Source organism: Myotis myotis, unplaced genomic scaffold (assembly GCF_014108235.1).
Source record: "Myotis myotis isolate mMyoMyo1 unplaced genomic scaffold, mMyoMyo1.p scaffold_m19_p_12, whole genome shotgun sequence".
Taxonomy (NCBI): domain Eukaryota; kingdom Metazoa; phylum Chordata; class Mammalia; order Chiroptera; family Vespertilionidae; genus Myotis; species Myotis myotis.
The window spans coordinates 71,115,438-71,137,730 of record NW_023416316.1 but is presented as its reverse complement, the minus strand read 5'-3'; the positions used below and the strand labels follow the sequence as shown (position 1 = coordinate 71,137,730).

The 22,293-nt window shown below is 47.2% G+C and overlaps 1 protein-coding gene across 8 annotated transcripts in view; it reads right to left on the bottom strand.

Annotated features, from left to right (window-relative positions):
* Positions 1 to 5,790: 5,790 nt before the first annotated feature.
* FAM120A (family with sequence similarity 120A) overlaps positions 5,791 to 22,293 on the bottom strand; it is a 113,496-nt gene continuing 96,993 nt past the window's right edge. For 5 of the 8 annotated variants that reach the window (XM_036331366.1, XM_036331367.1, XM_036331369.1 and 2 more), the window contains 5 exons: positions 21,787 to 21,970; positions 21,170 to 21,307; positions 18,957 to 19,098; positions 18,413 to 18,509; positions 7,471 to 7,779 (listed from right to left, as the gene is read on the bottom strand). In XM_036331366.1, the coding sequence (XP_036187259.1) occupies positions 7,471 to 7,779; positions 18,413 to 18,509; positions 18,957 to 19,098; positions 21,170 to 21,307; positions 21,787 to 21,970 (870 nt within the window). Of the gene's footprint in view, positions 7,780 to 18,412; positions 18,510 to 18,956; positions 19,099 to 21,169; positions 21,308 to 21,786; positions 21,971 to 22,293 lie in introns of those variants that run through there. The other 3 variants (XM_036331365.1, XM_036331370.1, XR_004971348.1) reach the window with 3 other exon arrangements.

The following is a 22,293-nucleotide window of genomic DNA, read 5'->3' as shown; positions in this document are numbered from 1 at the left end:
TATCCACTGAGCCAAACCGACTAGGGCAATTTTTTTATATTTTTATTGAGTATTTTTATCATGAGAGGGTATTGAATTTTGTCAAATGCCTTTTCATCTAGTAAGATGATCATGTTTCTATTAATGTAGTGTATTATTACATAGATTGATTTTTATTGATTTAAAGGATGTTGGGCCATCCCTGCATTCCAGGAACAAATTCTGTTTGGTCATGATGTATGATCCTTTCAATGTGCTGTTGAATTTGGTTTCCTGGCATTTTGTTGAGGATTTTGCATCAGTGTTCATAAGGGATATTTTTTGCAGTATTTTCTTATAGAGTCTTTGTCTGGCTTTTCTATCAGGGTAATATGAGCTTCATAGAGAGGATTAGGATTCCCTCCTCTTCAGTTTTTTGGGGAGAGTTTAAGAAGGATTGGTGCTAACTTTTCTTTAAGTGTGTAGTAGAAGTCACCAGTAAAGCCACCTAGTCCTGGGCTTTTCTTTGTTGTTGTTGTTTTTTAAATTGTTTATTCATTTTTAGAGAGAAAAACATTGTTTGCCTCCTATATACACCTCAACTGGGGACCAAACGTGTAACCTAGGTATGTGCTCTGACTAGAAATCAAGCCATGGCCTTGCGGTGTATGGGACGAGGCTCCAACGAACTGAGCCACACAGGCCAGAGCAGCTTTTTATATTGCTTCAATCTCCTTAACAGTCACAGGTCTATTGAGATGTTCTACTTCTTCATGATTCAGTTTTGGTAGATTGTTTCTAGGAATTTGTCCATTTCATCTAGCTTATCCAATGTGTTGGTATACAAGTAGTGCAGGTTTTATAGCAGTGAACAAGGCAGACACATTTTCTACCTCCAAGGAGCTCATACGCCAAAACGGAAGACAGACAGCCAATAACTGTCTGGGTGGTAGTGGGAGATACCAGAAAAGAGATACTACTAGGTCAATGCTGCATGTGTGCTTTTGTAATCGATGAATCCATGTAGCGAATACAAAGAGAGTTCTAAGACTGGGCCCTTCCTGAGGTACCAGGACCAAGCTGGTCTAATCCAGAACTGATTGAAATAAGCAGTGACCCATGGGAAGTGTGCCCTTTCTTTCTTCTTTCCTCCCTCCCTCCCTCCCTTCCTTCCTTCCTTCCTTCCTTCCTTCCCTTCCTCCTTTCCTTTTTCCTTTCACCTTTCCTTTCCTCCCTTTCTTTCTGTAATTCTCACCTGAGGATATTTCCCCATTGATTTTTAGAGACTGTGGAAGAGACAGAGAGAGAAACATTGATGTGAGAGAGACACATCGATTGGTTGCCTCCAGCACATGCCCCAACCAGGGCTGGGGATCAAGCTTGCACTTGATGTATGGGCCCTTGACCGGAATCAAACCTGGGACCCTTCAGTCTACAGGCTAACACTTTATCCACTAAGCCAAACTGGTTAGGGCAAAAGTGTGCCCTTTCTTGTTGACCATCTCTAGGATGGCCCCGTGGTGTTTGGAAGCACTGAGTTTATAGACAAAATCCCCTCAGCTGGGTGACCATATAATTTACTCTCCAAAAGAGGACTGTTAACAAAATACCAGAACAGGGGCAAACAGGCTTTTCCAGGCAAACTGAGACCAGAATGGCCCTCCCACAGTCATGTCTGCAGGGATGGGCATGCACCAATCACAGGCGTGAGCACAATGTGTTGTCTGGGTAGGTCTGCCAAGGGTGCCTCCAGCTGTTTGCTTCATGAGCTGCCAAGGCTGAGGCCAAGGCCGTCCTAGGCACCTGCCTTTAGGTGGCTGGAACTCTGCCTGGGCAATTCCCACCTGACCTCCAGGTCGTTACTCAGACTCCCTGACACCTCCCTCACCCATAGGAAGTTCCTTCTTTTCTCTGCATTTTCCTTCATAGGACTTATTACCATTGCTGTTGCTTTTTCATGTATATTTATTTTCTCTTACGCGCATTTCCATGTGACTGTTCTTTTCCTGCTCGGATGAAATGCCACAGCACAGGGAGGTAGGTCTCTGTTGTGCTCACGGCTGTCTCTTCAACAGCCAGCACACTGCCAGCCCTAGCAGATCCTCCGTGAAGTGGGTTTGAGCGCGCTTGGTTAAATACCAGGTGAGGATGAGGCCCTCAGCCTGACAGCAGCTCTCCTGCTGTAGAAAAAGGAGCACAGTTCCTTCTTACTACGCAGGCAGTTTTATCCCACTTGGAACTGTCCCCACGTGGGTCCGCGCAGGCCACTTCCAGTTACCCTTCTGTGCCTCAAGAAAAAAGAAATGTGCAACCAGAGCTAAGACACACCCAGCTGAGGTGTGGCCCACGGGTTCAGAGACAACTGGGCAGAGCATGATCTGCACTTACCAGGATGGCTGCACGCAGGGGGCATCAGCTGCCTGGGGCTGCCATAACAAAGGTACCACAGACTGGGTGCTTTAGAACAACAGAAGTCTGCGGTCAAGGCGCCAGCAGAGCCACGCTCCCTCTGGAGGCGCTGGGAAGGGTCTGTTCCAGGCTTTTCTCCAGCTTCCATCAGTTTCTTGGCTTGTGGCAGCATCTCTCCAATCTTCTTCACAAGGCCGTTTTGTGTTTATGTGTGTCCAAATTCCCCCTTCTTATAGGAACACAAGTCCTGTGGATTAGGGCCCACCCCATGTCAACATGACTTCAGCCTAACTAATTACACCTACGACACCCTATTTAAGGGTCTGAGGGACTGGAGTCAGGACTCTGACATGAATTTGAGGAGACATAGTCCAGCCCCCTGCACAGGTGAGGTGTCTAGTGCAAAGCCAGCTTTGGCCCTGTCTGCAGGTCTGCGGCCCAGGTCTGTGCGAGGGACGCTAACAGGACAAGCAGGGAAGCCCTGCATCCCACAGCCTGGGCCCGTATGGGGAGAATGAAGGTGGCTTCAGGCAAAGCGGCGGCCTCCGCAAGGTTCATTCTACCAAGCGGGGAGGAAAGGGGCCAATAAGTTAGACATTCTCAGAACTGAAGGTGAAAGCACTGGAATCCTTACCCACGTCAGGAAAGGACCGGCACTCCCCCTTTGTCCTTCAGGGGGTGACATGGATAAGGGGGCAGAGGGTGAATAACTTCTTAAAATTCGTGTCTTGGCCTGGGTTTTTAGCATCATAACAGAGCCAGGGCATTGGAAGTTCTCTGTCAACTGGAAAATGGAGAAACTGAAGACACAGTAAAGCATCAGAAGGGAAATGCCACCTTCACTGGCAATGGGAGCACATGAGAACCAGAAATCATTTCCCATCTTCCTGGCAAAGAGGTGGGAGGGGGTGCAGTCAGTGCTGAGGACCCAAAGGCCCTTCCCAGCACCCCCACCCTCTGCATGCATACCTCCTGGCAAAATGCTGACCGTCTGTGGGGTGTGCATGCATCCTCTTCCTTGACCTGGAGTCCACTCACAGCCTCCCAAGGGCCCCCGCACGTCCCCAACCCTGCAGTGGTGACTCACCCCTCACTGGCGGGTTCTCTCCATCCACCGCCCCGCACCTGGGCCCGAGTCCACCCCCCCCTCCCCCCCCCGCAGACCACTGTCCTTGGGCAGCTGGTCCACAGGTCCTCCCTGCCAAATGCCCGGTCACCTCGTCTGATTTCCCTCATCTTGTCCGAAAGTCTTATTTGTACACAGCACGCGGATACTGCTCCCCTCCACGAATGTAAAGGCCATGCAGGCGGGGCCCTGGGCGCCTAGCAGTGCACCCTGCGCGGCCGCCCGGGGCTGTGGGACAGGGAGAGGCAATGATGCCAGGTGGGGAAAACGTCGCAAAACATGTATGACAACCTGATTATTTTCTGCAACGAAAATAAAAAACTATATACTGCATAGGAAAAGGAAAGATAAAGAGCAAATGTAAACAGGTGTCTCAGGATAGAAGAATTACTGGGGACTTTTGCCTTTCTGTTTACTTACATTTTTAAAAGTTACTACAATAAACGTTACTTTTGAAATGAGGAAAAGAATATTTATTAAGACAACAAAAGGGTCAACGCCGGGTCAGAAATCGCCCGGTTTCAGGACGCGGCCCTGGTGTCTGGGCAGAAGGGCCGGTGTTCCCAGCGCCCCGCCGGCCCCTCACGGTTCACGCGTGGACCTGCCCGGGGCACAGGCCGTGCCGGGTCGCGGCAGCGGCGGCCCTGGGAGCTCGGCCACCGCGGAGCGGCCAGCGGGGACCCCGGCCGGAAGGAGTGCCGCACGGCGGGGCCCCGCACTCCCAGGGGGGCTGCGGACAGGGCGCGGGGTGAGCCGCGGCGGGACCAGCCCCGCGGGTCGGACGGGTCCGCGAGGAGCGGCGTGAGCTCCGCCTCCGCCACCCTGGACCGCGGCGGCGCCAGACTGCACTTCCGGTCCGCGCGCGGCGCCGCAGGCCGGGCCTGGCCTCCCGCCGGGCGGGGAACTCCGGCTGGGACCCGCTGCCCAGACCGGGGCGTGCCGGGCCGGCGGCGCCCGGGGCACCGACCGTGCAGGAGAAGCCCGGCCGCCCCCAGCGTCCCCGAAAACCCGTCGGCGCCCCGCAAGCGGAACTCCGCTCTGGGCGCCGGCAGTGAGGACGACGCCACGGCAGCAGCGGGCCAGGCCCGGGCGGCAGCGCTGGAGGCGCGGAGGGTGCGCGCGCCCCCTGCGCTGGGGGAGGAGCCAAGCAGAGCGCCCTGCTCCCCCCGCCCCCCCGGCCCGCGCGGAGCCGGCCCGCCCCGCCCCACGCCAGGCCCCGCCCCACGCCAGGCCCCGCCCCGCCTCACGCAGCCCCGCCCCACCCGACGCGAGACTCCCTCCGCCCACGGGCCGGAGCGCGCAGCCCCGCCCGCCGGCGTCCTCCTCCGACTGCGTAGCGGGCGGGGCCGAGGCGAGTCTCCCTGCCGCCAGGTCCCGCCGGCTTCCCCTTCCGCCCCGGGTTCCGCGCGGAAGGCGCCGATCTCGCGCCCGCAGCCGCGGTGCCCGCAGGGGCAGCTCAGGGCACGCAGAGGGCCAGCCCTGAGCGGAGGCCGGCCGCAGGCTCGGGGCGCCTCGCCGCTTTCCAGCCGTGTCGCCTGCAGTGGGTGAAAGCTGCTCTGCGGGTGGTGATAGTGTCGTCCTGATAGGATGGCTGGAACACCCAGAACAGTGCTGCTGAAGTAGCATTTCCTAGTTCGGCACCATCATTGAGGGGGTCAGAGCACGAGAGATTGACAGTGGATCCTCAGAAAACGGGCACCAGTAAAAACGAATTCCGTCGCCCCGTCTTGTGCTCAGCACTCAGAACTCACTGACGTAAAAACACGGTGGGCGGGAAAGACACGGCTGCCCGGCACAGTAACGCCAAACACCTTCGGGAAATTCATACCCCACCTCCCAGCGCGGGCGGTGCATGACCCCCCCAGGAGCGGATAGGACGGGGTGGGGCGATGTTACAGGTCGGAAACCTGACCAACAGCCAGGTAAGGTCAGTCCTCTGGTGCCGTGTGAACTGCGTGTGCCCCAGAGGAGGGACATTCCACAAAATGCCCTGCAGCACTCTCCAAACTGCCAGGACAACCAGTGCAATGTAGGGGACCCCGGGACAAAGAGGGACATTGAGTAAAAAGCCGAGTAAAGTATGGATTTGGCTAATGTTTAAAAAGTGGTTTAATCAAGACCAAATTTATTTCTTCCTTGGGCTTTTTAAGAAACAATAACTTTATTTCTAAGCCTACTCTATCATAGGGACTGTCTTCTTTGTAACAAACTCAGACACCAGCCTCATTTCCACATTAACGATGTATGTAAATTCCTTTAGAGCTGGAAACCTGGAATTACTTGCAAAGGACAAAATATTTCTCAATCTTGTTTATTTGACCAAGCTCTTCAGTAGCTGTTTCAATTTGAATTAAACTTCAGTAAAATACAAGGAATTTAAAAGTCACACCATACTTTATACTAAAAGAATAAAGATTTTTATTAAGCATTGTAAGTTGCATTCAATAGCCTTCAATACACCACACCACAACCCATCTACAATCAGTCAAACCCAACAGCAGTTCATTCTTGCACAATCCATGAGTTAGGGCAAAACTCCCTTCAACTTACAGTAAGATCCTACTCAGGTCTTGCGGGCAGGGATTGGGGAATTACATCTCGTTTCTGATCACTAATGTGTGATGAAGAGCATCAGGAGAATTATATGAAAACGAATAAGAAGTGATTCTGATTTCAAAGTACATTGTTTGGAAACATTAACAAAAACATCAAAATGATATAAGTATACCTGCTTCTACTAAATTCTTGATGGGAAAGTTCTCAAGAACAAGCAATTTGTTTCCTGCTACAGAAGGGGGCGGGGGGGTTAAAGATCAAAGGGATTTTTTTTTGTTTTTCACAGAATTTCATATTTTGCTAATATGAAGGAATAAAACAGCAACAAAGAACAGTAATGCATACAGCAGTGAATACACCAGGGTAATGTTGATACTCGAAACAGCTAGATAATTTTGGGGTGTTTTAGAATAAATGCAACAGAGGTCAATAATCACAAAATTTTAAGGTTAGAGCAAGATCAGTCAATGACTAAACAGAGTTAACATCTTTTATAGAACTATTACTGATTATTAGCATTTTTGTTTTGCAAATGGGCACATACTGGTAAGAATGGAAGAAAGGACAATAACATGCATAATATTAACTACACACTTTAAAAATTATGAACCATGCAGAAGTTTAGCTCAAGTAGTAGCACTAATGGTCTACATTCGATTCAAAACCACATAGTTCATTGATCACAGATGCATGGTATTTAAGTCACAAAAAGTTTCAGAACACATTGTATTGATTTTGAAAGGTCATTTGTATCTTCTATGATTTCAACTTTATCTCCATTTAACTTGCTTGTAAAGTATGTATGATGTACTGTATATTTAAAATCAGCAGAACGGCAATATTACTCTATAATTTTTTGTTTTGATAGTTGCACTTTTTCTTTTAACACAAAAGAACCACATCAACAGTGATGAAATTTAAGTAAGAAAGAAAAACTGTGGTTGTGCCTTATTTCTTTCATAATCATAAAATCAAAGCCTTAAACAAAGCTTTCTTGTGAACAGTAATGCAAAATCAAAGATAATGGCATACATATGGTGCCAAATGCTAAAAATGATATTTTAAGCTATATATACTTAAAGACTGCCAAAATTTGTTTTCTTTATAGTTCAAGAAACACAACTATAGGCTTTTGTCATAACCAGTTTAAACTTTGTGTGTACTTCATTTTAAGAGTGGGAGTCAAATGCTCTTCATTTTCTTTCTCTCTTTTTGTTTATTGTAGCATTTTGACTACAACTGGTTAAAACTAAAAATGTGTTTTTTAAATCTCTGATATCAAAGAGGGATCCGAATTTCCAAAGTCCTCATTTTTCTCTTACGGAAAGGAAAAAATGTACATAACTGTAGGCTCTCTTTCTCTCCAGATATTCCTAAATCCTTACCCTTCCAGCATCCTTCACCCTCTATAAAAAATAAGTTTATTCTTCTTGCTTTAAGACAGCTGCCTCCAGAGCATCAGCTCCACGGCAAGCACTGTCTGTGCTTAGTGCATTTAAGTGAGGATTTGTATTGCACGTCTTAGAGTCATTGTTCAAGGCACTTTCCGAGTGGCTGGGGGCCCTGGTGTCGCCTGCACTCCCATTCATCTGGGAAGCTGGCTTCTCAGCCACCACTCCATTTTCAGCCAGGGACCCGTCTGAAGATATGGCGGAGGACTTGGATTCCCCGGATCGCGACTTCAGTTCTTTGGCCACTTCTTCTGCTGAAGCAGCATAAGGGGGCTTGCCCTGTTTAAAATGAATCACACAGCGATTAGCAACTCTTGGTAAACAGTGGGAACCGGGATGCTAACAAGGCCTGATGATACTCACTGCAGATTCAAGAATAGAATACGGTGTATGTACTTTATTTTTTAAAATAGACTTTTATTTTTTATAACATTTTAATGTTTTTCTTGATTTTAGAGAGAGAGGAAGGGAGAGAGAAACATCAGTCAGTTGCCTCCTGCACGCATCCCAACTGGGAATTAAATCCACAACCTGGACATGTGCCCTGACCGGGAATCAAACCCACCACCTTTTGATGTTTGGGACAACGCTCCAACCAATGCGCCACACTGGCCAGGGCAGTGTATGTACTTTCCTCTACATTCTGTTATATACTCCATACACTCTGTAAGTCTGTATACACTCTCTGTACATTGTTATATACTCTACATACATCCTCTACACTGTAACATACTCTGTCTTCGCTTCTGATTGACCTGCATCTGGCAGAAGCTTCTCCATCTCAGCAATTCCTCCTGTGTCCCCATCCCTCAACTTCCCTGTAGTTAATGTGCTGACGATGAGGGAGATCCCCACTTGAAGAGCACTGAGTCATTTAAAGTAAAAAAAGGTCCCTCAATAAGTCTACTCTGAAGTTTCAAACTACGCCTGTCCTGCACATGACCTCCAATGGGATATCTGCACGTAACAGGCAGCGGGGACGTCCATTTCTATTGGGAAATGAAGAAATGACACAATCATTGCCGGGCAACCTCGGCAAGAAGGAAGTCTGCACTGATAATCGCTATATGTGTTTGTGGCTTATCTCTTCTGAAGGGGTCTCCCCCTCTTCCTAACAGATTTAAAAACAATTCTCTGGAAAAAAATGAACATTGGGACTGACTCAGCACATTTCCTCTCTGTACGGAACCATGAAGACAGACTGAGCTCTTCCAGTTGCTTACTTCCTAGAGCATGGGTTTCTCAACCTGACATCACGGCATTTTGGACCTCATCATTCTGTCAGGGGCTGTCTGTGCACTGTAGGGAGGTTAGAAGCATGACTGGCCTCTGCCCACACAAGTCCACAGCACTTGCAGCCAAGCTGTGACAATTAACCCTGTCTCTAAACAAAGCCAGTGTCCCCTAGGGCTGACATGGACAGGGCTGAGACCCACTATCAGAGACTGACAGTTGCTGAAGAAAACATTAATGGTCTTTACCTTCAAAAGGTCATTGTTCAGATAAGAAAACAGAGGCTCAGAAAAGGTAAGCTGCTTAGAGGTCTTCCAGCTCCACATCCCATCCATCCCCTTTCAACACAAGATGGTGATGCATCTAGTGCCTTCTAGTCCTTTCTACTCTGAGAATCAGGGTGTTTGGTTGAAAATAAAGACCACCTGCTCAGCCCAAATGGAGTTGAAGATGCCCATCACCCTTGTATTAGGGACGATTCTTCTATACCCTCTGGGCTCCATATGTCCCACACTGTCTTCTCATTTTAGTTTTCAATCCTAGAATTCAGGAACATTGATATAAACTTTTCCAGAGGTCTATACTATAGTGATTTTCTTGGAACCTTGAGATAAATATAAAAATATAGGACAAATAAAATATAGGAGGGCTAAGTAGGGACAAAAAATGATACGGAAGATCTCCAGTACATGCTTTCAAACCTCAAAGCCTTCACTCAGTCTCTCAGGAAAAAGTCCACTTGCTGGACCAAGCACACACCTGTGATGGTACTAGCAGAGGTGGTGGGCAGCCCCTCACACCCTCACAGGCGCCTGCTGCAGGAACTGGGTCAGGGGCCCGTTTGGTGGTGGTGGTGGTGTGTGCATGCACAGAGGATGCAACAGGAATGAGAAGGAAAGCCAGCTTGTACTGCTCTCTACAGTCCATTCTTCCTGCAAACTGTGGACACTGTGAGGCGTGCCCCCACCAAGTGACCACAAGCACAGGGTGGCACTACCTGCTCTGCACACATCCTCTTAGAGCTGGCCCCACCAGGATGGCAACAACAGAGACAGGAGGACAGCTCAGAAACTCTCAGGAGACAAGCTGCCCTTCATTTTCTGTCCTTCTCAAGATACAAGAACACTAATGTCACCTAAAATGAGCAACCAAAAGTACCAAGGTGGAACCACACGTACCGCCATTATAGAAAAACTAGAGGCCTGGTGCACGAAGAGATTCGTGCAATAGGCCTTCCCTTCCTCTAGCTGCCGGCACCGGTTTTCCTCCAGCACCCGGGACCCAGGCCTTCACTCCGGCCAGAGCCTTTAGTCTCCACTGCTCCAGCCAGAGCCTTCAGTCTCCACTCCGCTGCTTCGTGCCTACATATGCAAATTAACTGCCATCTTTGTTGGGTTAATTTGCATACTCTCCTGATTGTCTGATAAGCATAGCAGAGGGACGGTCAATTTACATGTTTGTCCATTATTAGGTAAGACTTAGAGGCCTGGTGCACGGATTCGTGTACCAGTGGGGGGGGGAGGGGGGGCCCTTCGGCCTGGCATGCGGACATCCCCCGAGGAGTCCTGGGTTGCAAGAGGGCGCAGGCCAGGCTGAGGGACCACACCGGGGCCGGGGAGGGACTGCGTGAGGGCTCCAGAGCGTGTCTAGCCCATCTCACCCAGTCCTGATTGGTCGGACCCCAGCAGCAAGCTAACCAACTGGTCAGAGCGTCTTCCCCCTGGTGGTCAGTGGACGTCATAGCGACTGGTTGAAAGGCAGGGAACAGCCTATTAGGCTTTTATTATATAGGATAAGGAAGGGACCAACATTCCTTTAGACCAGCGGTTCTCAACCTGTGGGTCGCAACCCCTTTGGGGGTCAAATGACCCTTTCACAGGGGTCACCTAAGACCATCAGAAAACACATATATCATTACATACTGTTTTTGTGATTAATCACTATGCTTTAATTATGTTCAATTTGTAACAATGAAATTGGGGGTCACCACAACATGAGGAACTGTATTAAAAGGTCGCGGCATTAGGAAGGTTGAGTACCACTGCTTTAGACAATGAAATATGGCAGAAAGGCATGTCCATAAACGGCCAAGACTGCTTCCTCTGATTTCAAAATGGGTTGTGACAGGACAGGACATACACCGATCAAACCAAGAAAAGCTAGGAAGTGAGGTGAAAATTTTAGGGAAGAATTCAAAATAAGAAAAGATTATTCAAAAAAAAATGAAGACTAAACTAGAAGAAACACACCACATAACATTATAAAATACCCAAAGAGAGTGAAAAGGAAGAAAAGTTTTAAAATCAGAAACAAAGACAGAGAAATGTAAATCAAAACTACATTTGATACTACTTCATACCATCTGGGATGGCTAAACTCAAAGAAATAACAAAAAATGTTGGTGAGAATGTGGAGGAACCAGAACCCTTAGACATTTCTGATAGGAGTAGAAAAAATGTGCAGCCACTTTGGAAAAACAGTTTGGTGGTTCCTCAATTAGTTAAATTTACCTACCACCTGAGAATTCACTTTTACCTATATACCCAAGAGAACTGAAAATGTGTACACACAAAAATGTGTCCATAATGACTTTAGTTAACTATACTCTATTGTACAGGTTGGGGCAAAAATGGGTTTATAGTTGTGAGTTGCCGGGAGCCGGTCCATGCTTGCTGTTTCAAGGGACCTGGCATATATGGCATACTGTTCTTAATATGTTTGCTCACCTTCTTGGCACTATGTGTTTTAACCAAGGTCTCTGAGAAAGGTTTCCCCAGGTAGGGATTTTCCCCTGAAGTTAGGGAGGGAATAAAATCCCTCAACTAAGTGCCAGGTGGGTAATTAATCACTTTAACTATGAACAATCATGCTTAAGCTACATAATCTTTACTCCCTGGAATGGAGATAAGAAACGCCCTAACCTTTGTAATAGAGATTGATAGGATTGAATCAACTGGTATAAATACAGTTGTAACAAGACAGCAAGACTCAGAACTTAGAACACAGAACTTAGAAGACAGAACCAGGAGGCACAGAACCTACATAGAACGTTCTCTAGAGACAGAAGAACTTCACTGGAGAGAACATGGCAAAAGATCCTGGACAGAAACTGGCCTCAGAACCTAGAGACAGAACCTAGCGAGAGAACTTGGCAAAAGATCCTGGACTGAACCTGACTACAGAAATTGGCAAGAGAACCTGACTAGAACCTGGTGACTGAACCTGGCTGGAGAACCTGGACAGAACCTGGCTAGAGAACCTAGCGAGGGAACATGGCTACAGAACCTGGCTGGAGAACCTGGAGAACCTAGCAAGAGAACATGGACACAGAACCTGGCTGGAGAACCAAATCAGAACCTCTCTGGAGATCCAGACCAGAACTTGGCTGGAGATCCTGGCTAGGCTGCTGATCAACTGAACACTGTCACCGTGTCATTCCTTCTTTGCCGACGCCGTCCACACCTTTGGGGACCCCTGGACCCGCTGGGGTTGGACCCCAGCAGTGAGTATACAAAACACAGAGTTTATTCTTATTTGTTGTTTATATTACTTTTCATATGAACTATAAATCTACTTTTGCTCCACCCTGTATATTTGAAGGCTGCTAAGAGAGTAGATCTTAAAAGTTATTACAAAAAGAAAAACTTCTTTAATTATTTAAGATTATGGATTTTAACTAGAACTTAATGTGGTTATCAATTTGTAATACATATAAACTAGTGGCCCGGTGCACAGATTAATGCACATTGAAAGGGAATTTGGTGCAAGTGAACCAGATTCAGGGATGACAGGGTCCCAGCAACAACCTAACCTACCAGTTGGAGCATCCTCCCCCTGGTGGTCATTGTGCATCATCGCTACCGGTCGAACGGCTGCTTAGGCTTTTGTATATGTAGATATTGAATCATTATGTTGTATACCTGAAACTATTCACAATAGCCTCAAAATAAAAACAACCTGAATGTCCACACACCGATAAATGGATAAACAGTGTGGTCCATGCACACAATAGAACAGTGATGGCGAACATTTTGAGCTCGGCATGTCAGCGTTTTGAAAAACCCTAACTCAACTCTGGTGCCATGTCACATATAGAAATTTTTTTTTTTTTTAAATATTTTATTGATTTTTCACAGAGAAGAAGGGAGAGGGACAGAGAGTTAGAAACATCAATGAGAGAGATCGATCAGCTGCCTCCTGCATACCCCCCACTGGGGATGTGCCCGCAACCAAGGTACATGCCCTTGACCGGAATCGAACCTGGGACCCTTCAGTCCGCAGGCTGACGCTTTATCCACTGAGCCAAACCGGTTCGGCAATAGAAATTTTTTGATATTTGCAACCACAGTAAAACAAAGATGTATATTTTTGATATTTTATATATTTAAATGCTATTTAACAATGAAAAATCAACCAAAAAAATGAGTTCGTGTGTCACCTCTGACACGCGTGTCATAGGTTCGCCATCACCGCAGTAGAACATAATAATGAAAGGGAATGAAGTGCTGGTGCATGCCCCTTATGCATTTACATGAAAGGTACAGACAGCAGATACATGGTTGTCAGGGGCAGAGAGAGTTTGGGGTGGGAGTAGTGACTGCTTATGACAGTGGTTCTCAACCTGTGGGTCGCGACCCCTTTGGCGGTCGAACGACCCTTTCACAGAGGTTGCCTAAGACCATCCTGCATATCAGATATTTACATTATGATTCATCACAGTAGCAACATTACAGTTATGAAGTAGCAATGAAAATAATCTTATGGTTGGGTTACAACATGAGGAACTGTATTTAAAGGACCAGAAGGTTGAGAACCACTGGCTTATGAATATGTGTTTCTTCCTAGAATGATAAACTACTTCCTGACATTGAGAATTGTACACTTTAAACAGGTGAATTGTATGTTTTGTGAGATATATATATATATATATATAAAGGAAAAGATAAAAAATCCAGAGTGTGACAAACACTAAAGATGGACCCTGAGAACCAGGGTAACAGGAGCACCAGAGATTTTAAAAAGCAAAGAAAAAGCACAGAAATGAAAAACTAGTCATTCAAGAAAACTTCCTGATGCAAATCAAGATTTAAAGTTGTGTTTGAAAGAGCTTGTCCTGTACTGAGCACATGGACCCAGAGCAACCAGCAGCAGGACACATCACTAAACTTTGACAGAAAAAACAACATTTGGACATTTAAGCCAAAACAGCAAATGGCTTTAAAGGGAAAGACAATTAGATTACTATCAGTCTTTGACAGCAAAGCTTTATAACAGGAGAAAATGACACCACAGATGCTTTAAGATACTTGGGGAGCAAGATGTGAGTCAATGTTTTCAAGAACAGAATACCCTGCTTTAAGCTCTTCACTTTATGTTTCATTTTTACAAACTGAAGGCAAGACCCGCCCCCCCCCAACCTCCCCCCCGCCCCCAGCAAAAAGATGACAAATCTCTTTGTTGCGGTACTCACTTTATTGTAGCGGTCTAGAAAAAACCCCACAATATCTCCAAGGTATCACTATGTTAGGAAAACAATGACTAGTATTTTCAAACTGAGTATTTGTTCCCTAAGTCCTCACTGAGGACTATACTAGAGAAAAAGCATCAGAGGGACAAAATGGACCTGCAGACATAGGCTGTGGGTCCTGGATGCACAGATGTATGGAACCTGGACAGATGAGGCTAAAGGAAGATTGAAGCAGGTCACTGCTATAAGCTGAACAATGCAGGCAATAACCACAACTATTTTTTTTTTTAATGCAAGAATTATAGGACATATGCCAACATTTTAGTTGTCCTCAGTGATGGTGTCGGTGATGGCAGTATTAATGTATTGAGCTGCCAGTGTGTACAATATGGAATCTACACTAACAAAAGACAAACATGCAAATTGACTGTACCTTTGCTACGCCTTAAGCCACACCCACCAGCCAATCAGAGCGACTATATGCAAATTAACTCAACCAAGATGGTGGCCGGCAGCCACAGAGCTGGAGCAAGCAGGAGGCTTGGTTGCCCCAATGATGGAGGAAGCGAAGATTCCCAGCTGCCATGGCAGCTCTGAGCTCCACTCTAAGCAACAAAGTTTCAATTATCGAAGGTAAATAAACCCCATATACCTGCTTTCAGCCGGCCGTGGCCATGGAGCTGGAGTGAGCAGGAGGCTTCCCTCCCACCCGCCCTGGCTGGCTCTGAGCTCCTCTCAAGGCTACAAAGTTTCAATTACAGAAAGGTAAATAAATCCCATAATGATAATAATAATAATAAAAAAAAGATTAAAAGGAGAGGCTGGGAGCTTCCATCGCCAGGGAGCTTGGCCAGACTGAAAATGGCCCTCAGCCCCTCACCCAGAATGGCCAGGCACCCCCACCCTGAAGGGGGTGTGACCAGCTGCAAACAGCCATCATCCCCTCACCCAGGCTGGCCAGGCACCCCAGTGGGGACCCGCACCCTGATCCAGGACACCCTTCAGGGCAAACCAGCCAGCCCCACCCATGCACCAGGCCTCTATCCTATATAGTAAAAGGGTAATATGCCTCCCAGCACCGGGATCAGCGGAGCCATGAGGCCTCCCGGCACCGGGATCAGCATGACAGGGGGGAGCGCCCGAACCCCCTGATCGCCCTGCGGCTCTGTGTGTGATAGGGGGCGGGACCACAACCTCCCTATCCGCCCTGCTCTGTTCGTGACAGGGGAAGGTGCCCCAACCTTCTGATCAGCCCTGCTCTGTGCCTGATACGGGGGAGCTCCCCAACCTCCTGATCGCCCTGCGGCTCTGTGTGTGACAGGGTACGGCGCTCCAACCCCCTGATCGGCCCTGCTCTGTGGGTGATAGAGGGCGGCGCCCCAACCCCCACTCCCCCCACGGGCCCTGCTCTGTGTGTGATGGGATAGAGCCATAACCTCCCCATCGGCCCTGCCCTGAGTGTGAGTGACAGTGGCAGCGACCCAACCCCCTGATCGGCCCTGCTCTGTGTGTGACAGGGGGCGGTGCCCCAACTCCCCTATTGGCCCTACTCTGTGAGTGACAGGGGGGAGCTCCTCAACCCCCTGATCGACCCTGCTCTGTGCATGACAGGGTACGGAGCCCCAACCCCCCTGATGGGCCCTGCTCTGTGCGTGACAGGGGGCAGCGCCTCAACCCCCTGATTGGCCCTGCTCTGTGCGTGACAGGGGGTGGCGCCGCAACTTCCCCATTGACCCTGCCTTGAGTGTGACAGGGGGCAGTGCCCCAACCCCCCAATCGGCCCTACCTTGAGCGTGACTGAGGGTGGCATCGAAACCTCCCGATCCGCCCTGTTCTGTGCATGACAGGGGGCGGCGCCCCAACTCCCCAATCGGCCCTGCTCTGAGCCCGACCAGGGGCTGCACCTAGGGATTGGGCCTGCCCTCTGCCACCTGGGAGCAGGCCTAAGTCAGCAGGGCGTTATCTCCCGAGGGGTCCCAGACTGCGAGAGGGCACAGGCCGGGCTGAGGGAGCCCTCCTTCCCCCACAAGTGCACAAATTTTTGTGCACCGGGCCTCTAGTAAATAAATAAAAAGAAATGATGGGTTGAGCACATCTTCGTTCTGCAATCCCTAGTGAATGAATGGTCTAGTTCAGTGGTTGGCAAACTGTGGCTCGTGAGCCACATGCATCTCTTTGGCCCCTTGAGTGTGGCCACGAAGTTTCAATCGCACTGTACGTGTGCACCCACACGTGGTATTTTGTGCAAGAGCCACACTCAAGGGGCCACAGTTTGCTGACCACTGGTCTAGTCATTGAGGTACCAAGAAGGTCCAATACATAAAAATAGACAAGCAGACACGAAAGCAGGCATCTGTGGGATAAACCCGAGAACGAGGCAGCACTCAGACCCAGCTCCTGGCGTATGAGAAAGAGTAAGCAGAGCTGCACGGAGTGTACGTGTACACTCAGCCAAATCCAGTCTGTCATGGAATGCCTGGGCTGTGCTTCCAAGAGTAAGTGAAGGACAAGAAAGGGAGAGACTGAAACAGCAACCAAAGAAAATGAACAAAACTCTACTGTGCCTAGAGACAACACACAAGAGTAAAACCACAGAGAACAGGTCTGGGTCGTGATTATTTTGGGTGGAGGGAGGAAGGAGGATTTGGGATAAGGTGTGAGGGGCTCTCAGTATGGCTGGTGATGCGACTCATCACATAGTGATGGCACATGAGTATTTGCCTTATAACTAATTAAGCTACACATCTGTTTTGTGCAGTTTTTGAGAATTTATTGGACTGTTAAACTAGAATTCCCTTATGCTGGGTCACAAGTTCACTGTATGCACTAACTTCTATTAACTAACTGGTAGCCTGCATTTTCTAATGTTTTCTGACTTACCTAAGAAAGTTCTCAAGGTATGTTTTATATTAGTGTATAAGCATCGTGTGGACAGCCCCTACTACCAGCTCGGGAAAGGCCCTGTCATCCACTAAGGAGGACAAGAGCACCACAAGGGCCATTTTCACAGAAGAGCTCTGGGCTGGAGCCACAGGAAGGCTGTGGCCCCTCTCCTAGACCGGCTGAGAGGCTGAGGGTGCTTTTGGCTCAAAATGCACCTGTGTGAAGGCAGAGGCCGACGGAACCAAGCCCCACCCCTTGCTAGATGCTGTGCTGCAAAGGGGCTGCCTGCGTCCCACCCTCAGGAAAGAGACTGGCTCTGTACTTGATTTGTTTGATGTATTTCATTGAAACAAGTGGCCAAGGTGCTAAGATCACCTGGTAAAGACAGTTTTATCTTCTGTTGGCCAATTAAGTTTCTAAATATGGGTTATTAATATATTAGTCACAAGAGTGCACGCCTTTTTTTTTAATCCTCGAATCCTCACCGGAGGGTATTTTTCCATTGATTTTTAGAGAGTAGAAAGGAGGGGGAAAGACAGAGAGAAACATCGATGTGAGACAGACACATTGATTAGTTGCCTCCCTCATGTGCCCCGATCAGGACCAGGGAATAAGATCGCAACCGAGGTACATGCCCTTGACCATAATCGAACCCAGGACCCTTGAGTCCGAAGGACGACATTCTATCCAGTGAGCCAGGGCAAGTGTGCACTCCTCTTAATGTTTACACGAATGGCATCAGAATAAACTGTACACTGTGATTAAATATCATAATTCAAGAAGTGAGACGACATACTACGGTGTTAAAGCTGACTGGTATCATTCTCAAGAGGAAATTCACCAGGATCCAGATCCTATCATCCAAAGCGGAAGCATGTTCCAGTCTTTCCTGAAGACAAACACGTGACCTGTTTCCTCTTGGGATTATCCTTTAAGCAGCACAGCATCCAGCAAGGGGTGGGATGAGAAGTTAGTCAAGATGGTCCAGGAGAAGGAGAAAAAGAGACCTCCTGTCCAGCACCGACAGTAAGGATTTCCTTTTTAAATCCTAAATGCTATTTACCTAATAATGTTTCCTAATATAAACACCATTAAGGGCCCTGGATTATTCGCCGTAAATCCCTATAAGCAGCTGTTCACCTGAGTACAAACCTAATGGAAATGATTTGAGGGACGTACAGGGGTGAGCACCACATGCCACCATCACGATAGATGTTCCATAGAAGGAGCCCAACAACACCCGGCCCCTCTGGATACCGGCACTAAAACATTAGCCTGGAAGACAGACATTAGGGAGTAACCACCACCAGCATTATGTCGTGTTATTACCTGAATCGCACCCTGGTTTTTGTAACCTCTGCCATAGTACCTCCCACCTCTTCCAAATGTTCTGATCACGGGGGTGGAAATAACTCCTCTTGGACGCCTGAAGAATAAGTAGGACAAAAGCAGAAAGCCTTGAATCTGTTACAAAAAACACTTAAACCATTTAAAATAATATCAGATGAATTTAAAGGTGTCTAATCTTATGCTATAGGAAGCACTGAGTTTATTAAATCATGGGCATGCCAAAGATTGATTCCAAGGAATAAATCTTATTTTTCTTGGTTCATATCCAATGCATGCAATTTGAAAAAATAATACGTTTCAAACATACTACTGTTTTAAACATTTATAAATGGCTAATTGAATAATGTATGGATAATCATTTGACAAATAGTTACATAAAGGTATATATAATGCAATCCTATATAATCACTATGAATAATAAAGAGTGTATTTAGTGATATAAAAATGTTTCTAGTAAACTGAAAAACAAATAAGAGGCTGTTTTTTAATTTCTATAAATACATGTTCATTGATCAGCACTTACCCTCTTGCTGGTCCTCCAACAGAAACGACCTGTAGGGGGAAAGGCCCCCGGCCCCCGCGGCCCCGTCTGCTCCCAGCCCAGTGGCCGACCACGGTGCCAGCTATTTCTAGCTTCCCTCCCTGAGAAGGTATAGGTTGGATTCCTACACAAAAAATAGACAAAAAACAAAAACCCTTTAAAAATCCCAGGATTAAGAATGGCAAAGAAAAAAGAAAAACAGGGAAGCATTTTCCTTTCAGTTGTGGTTTATGTTTTGCACGAAGCCCTTCCACTTGCTTTGTGAAGGCTTCTTGTGGACTATCTAAGTCACATCACATCGTTTGATCTTAATGGTGTAGCTGTTATTACAAATACACCTGACAGTAAGACAAATGTGTTGGCTCCTCAAAGGACCCATGATAACGAAATAGGTTACCACTGAGGAGTGCAAGACCAAACTGCATTCCATCAAGTGCTGCCCTGGCTGCAGATGGCACGGCTTCTACCTATTATCTTCTTTTTGGATAATTACTTCAAAGTTTACTACTTTAACCAAACATTATGGAAATTAATCAGTAAACAGAGCCTGTTATTTTTTTTATTGGATTGTTAAATTAGAATTCCCTTATTCTGGGTCACAAATTCACTGTATGCACTAACTTCTATTAATTATTGGTAGCCTGCATATTCTAAGGTTTTCTGACTTACCTAAGAACATTCTTAAATAATTAATTAACCGTTAGCAAAATTTCTGATAAAAACAAAATAAACCAGGACCTCAAGCATCTTATTTTCTGGAAGATGGAATGGACTGTAATAAACTCTCATCATCTAGGTGTTGGCCATGTGATTTAGCAGCCAGGCAGTGCTGTCCAGCAAAATATATGATAAGCCTTACATTTTCTACTAGCCACATTACAAAAATACAAAGAAATATATGAAATCAGTATTAATAATATCTATTGTATCTCAATATATCTAAAGTAATATTTCAACATGTAATCAATATAAAAAACTATTAATGAGATAATTTGCTTTGTTTTTTCCATATTAAATCTTTAAAGTACATTTTTCACTTAGAACATAGCTCAAGTGCTTGAGAGCCACAGGTGGCCAGTGACTCTACACTGGACAGTGCAGATCTGAGTTCCAGACACAATTTGGAGAAGTGAGGAGGCAGGCTCTTCTTGTCATTTCACCCTAAGGTTCCCCTGACCCCCATGATCCCCCGACTGCAGGCTAGCAAGAGATTCCAGTCCAGGGCCATGAGGAGCAGAAGCCAACTGTGAACCAGAGCACACCTCACTGTGTGCTGCATGGCACAGGGACAGGAAGGAAAAAAGCACCGACAGCCGGGAGAACCCAGGGGAGGCAGGAAAAGGGGCATGCAGGTCCAGTGCGGAGGGACAAATGCTCCTGTGGCCACACAGGGGGCTGCATTCATCTGTGAGAGTCTCACTGCTACACCAGAATTCTCTCACAAACTGCTGTAAGCACCCAAGTAATTGAGCTGGAAAACATTCCTGGTTAAATGAGAGAGGCCTGCCTATCCTCAAAGTTACTTAAAAATGTATGTGAATAACCCTCTAGTGTCGACTTGATGGCCAGGTTTAAATTTGCAGTCTCGAAAAGCAGGATTTGTGACAAAGCCCCCAGTCTCAGGCTTCATATTACAGCAAAATCACAAGACATGATTTCAAAACTAAATGTTAAGACTTTTTTCTCCCTTGTAAGCCTAATACAAATAAGAGAAGCAATGGGAATTTAAAACAAACAAACTCATTTACCAGTATATATCTAATATCAGATGCTTCTTTTAAAATGTTTCAAACTGTGTTAAATTTTTATGCCAGGAATTCTATTGTGGCCTTAGAATCTTCTATACATGCATAATCCTCTTTACCGAGATGGGCTGTTGGGGAATAAGGTAGGAAAGACACATCCCTGGGTATTATTGGGCAGCCGGTTCTATCACAAGAAGTGATGGTTAGAGGACTGGGTGCACACTAAGTCTGTGTATAGACACATGATAGCCCAGAAGGAAGACAGGGATGGGCCACAGCAAAGCTGCTGCAGGGACCTGGGGGCAAACAGGAGCTGGGAGAGGAGCAGAAACAAATGCAGGGGGAGGGACTCGTGGAAAGAATGTGCTGCTAGAGTCAGGACAGAAGAGGAGCCAGAGGAGCAGGGAAGCTGCTGGCGGGCAGAAGCTCTAGAAGGCATGGCATAATTACCGCCCTGCGACTTGCTAGTCCTGCTGCCGTCACTGCCTGAGAAGGCTCCACAGTGTCCTGCTGCCGTCGCCACGCGGAAGGCACGGTAGGCGCCTGTTGCTACAGTTTCCCCATAGGGGCCTCCAAAGCCACAGACTCCTATGGGACCCGGGTGGAGAGAGACGGGAGAAGCTGTGAGGAACCAGGTTCAGGGGAGAGCCCCCGGTGGGTTTTCAGGCAAAGCGACCCCCATTTCCTAGGTTTTGTTCTTACACCCTCAACAGCCAACCCTCTTGTCAACACCAGAACACTGACATGTCACTCCCTCCGATACTGAAGGAGCCTCCTGCACCCAGGCGCTATCTGGTGGCCCAGTCAGTATCCAGGAGGAGGCCTTAGTAGAGACCTCACAGGAGAAAAAATCTTTAAAATCTCATCACTGCAACAGCTTTCGTAGCTCCCTTTTTCCCCTTCCCAGAAACTCTTCTGGGATCCACTTGTTCCTTTCATAACTAAGCCTGCCAGCTAATTACAGTGTCTCAACATGGCAAGATATGGCCCACGAAGGCCTGCAAGCTGTGTGTGCCTCTGTCTTCCCACACCAGCACAGTCCTACCTGCAGAGGGGGACCTACTCACCTGCAAAGCCACGCCCTCGGCCCTGAGCTTGGGGGACAGGCCCGAAGTGCCTCGGGTACACAGAGGTGGGGTAGAAAGGCAGCGCCGAGGGCGGTGGGAAGGGGAGCGGGAGGCTCTGCCGGGAGAAGTTCAGCCCTTCCAGGATGCTCTGCCGCATCTTTTCTACCTTGGCAGCTTGCTCAGCCTGCAAGTCAAGCGCAGCATGTGAAAATGTGACTTACAAGGTTCCAGCTGAATTAGAATGGACAGGGAGGAAGTGACATAGAGGCTGCTATACCATGTCTAGTTATTTATCTGTAAACAGTGAGTCTGCTCAGTAGTACTTGTTTGCAGAATGAAAACATGACCGCAAGAGCAAAATTGCAAAAAATAAATAAATAAAAAATAAAATACCTCTTAATCTCAAAAATAAAAATGAATTTCTACTATCTGAGCAGATCCTCAGGTGAGAACCACTGACCCCAATAGCTATTAATGAAACTGTAAATTTGGGTCTCAAAATCAATG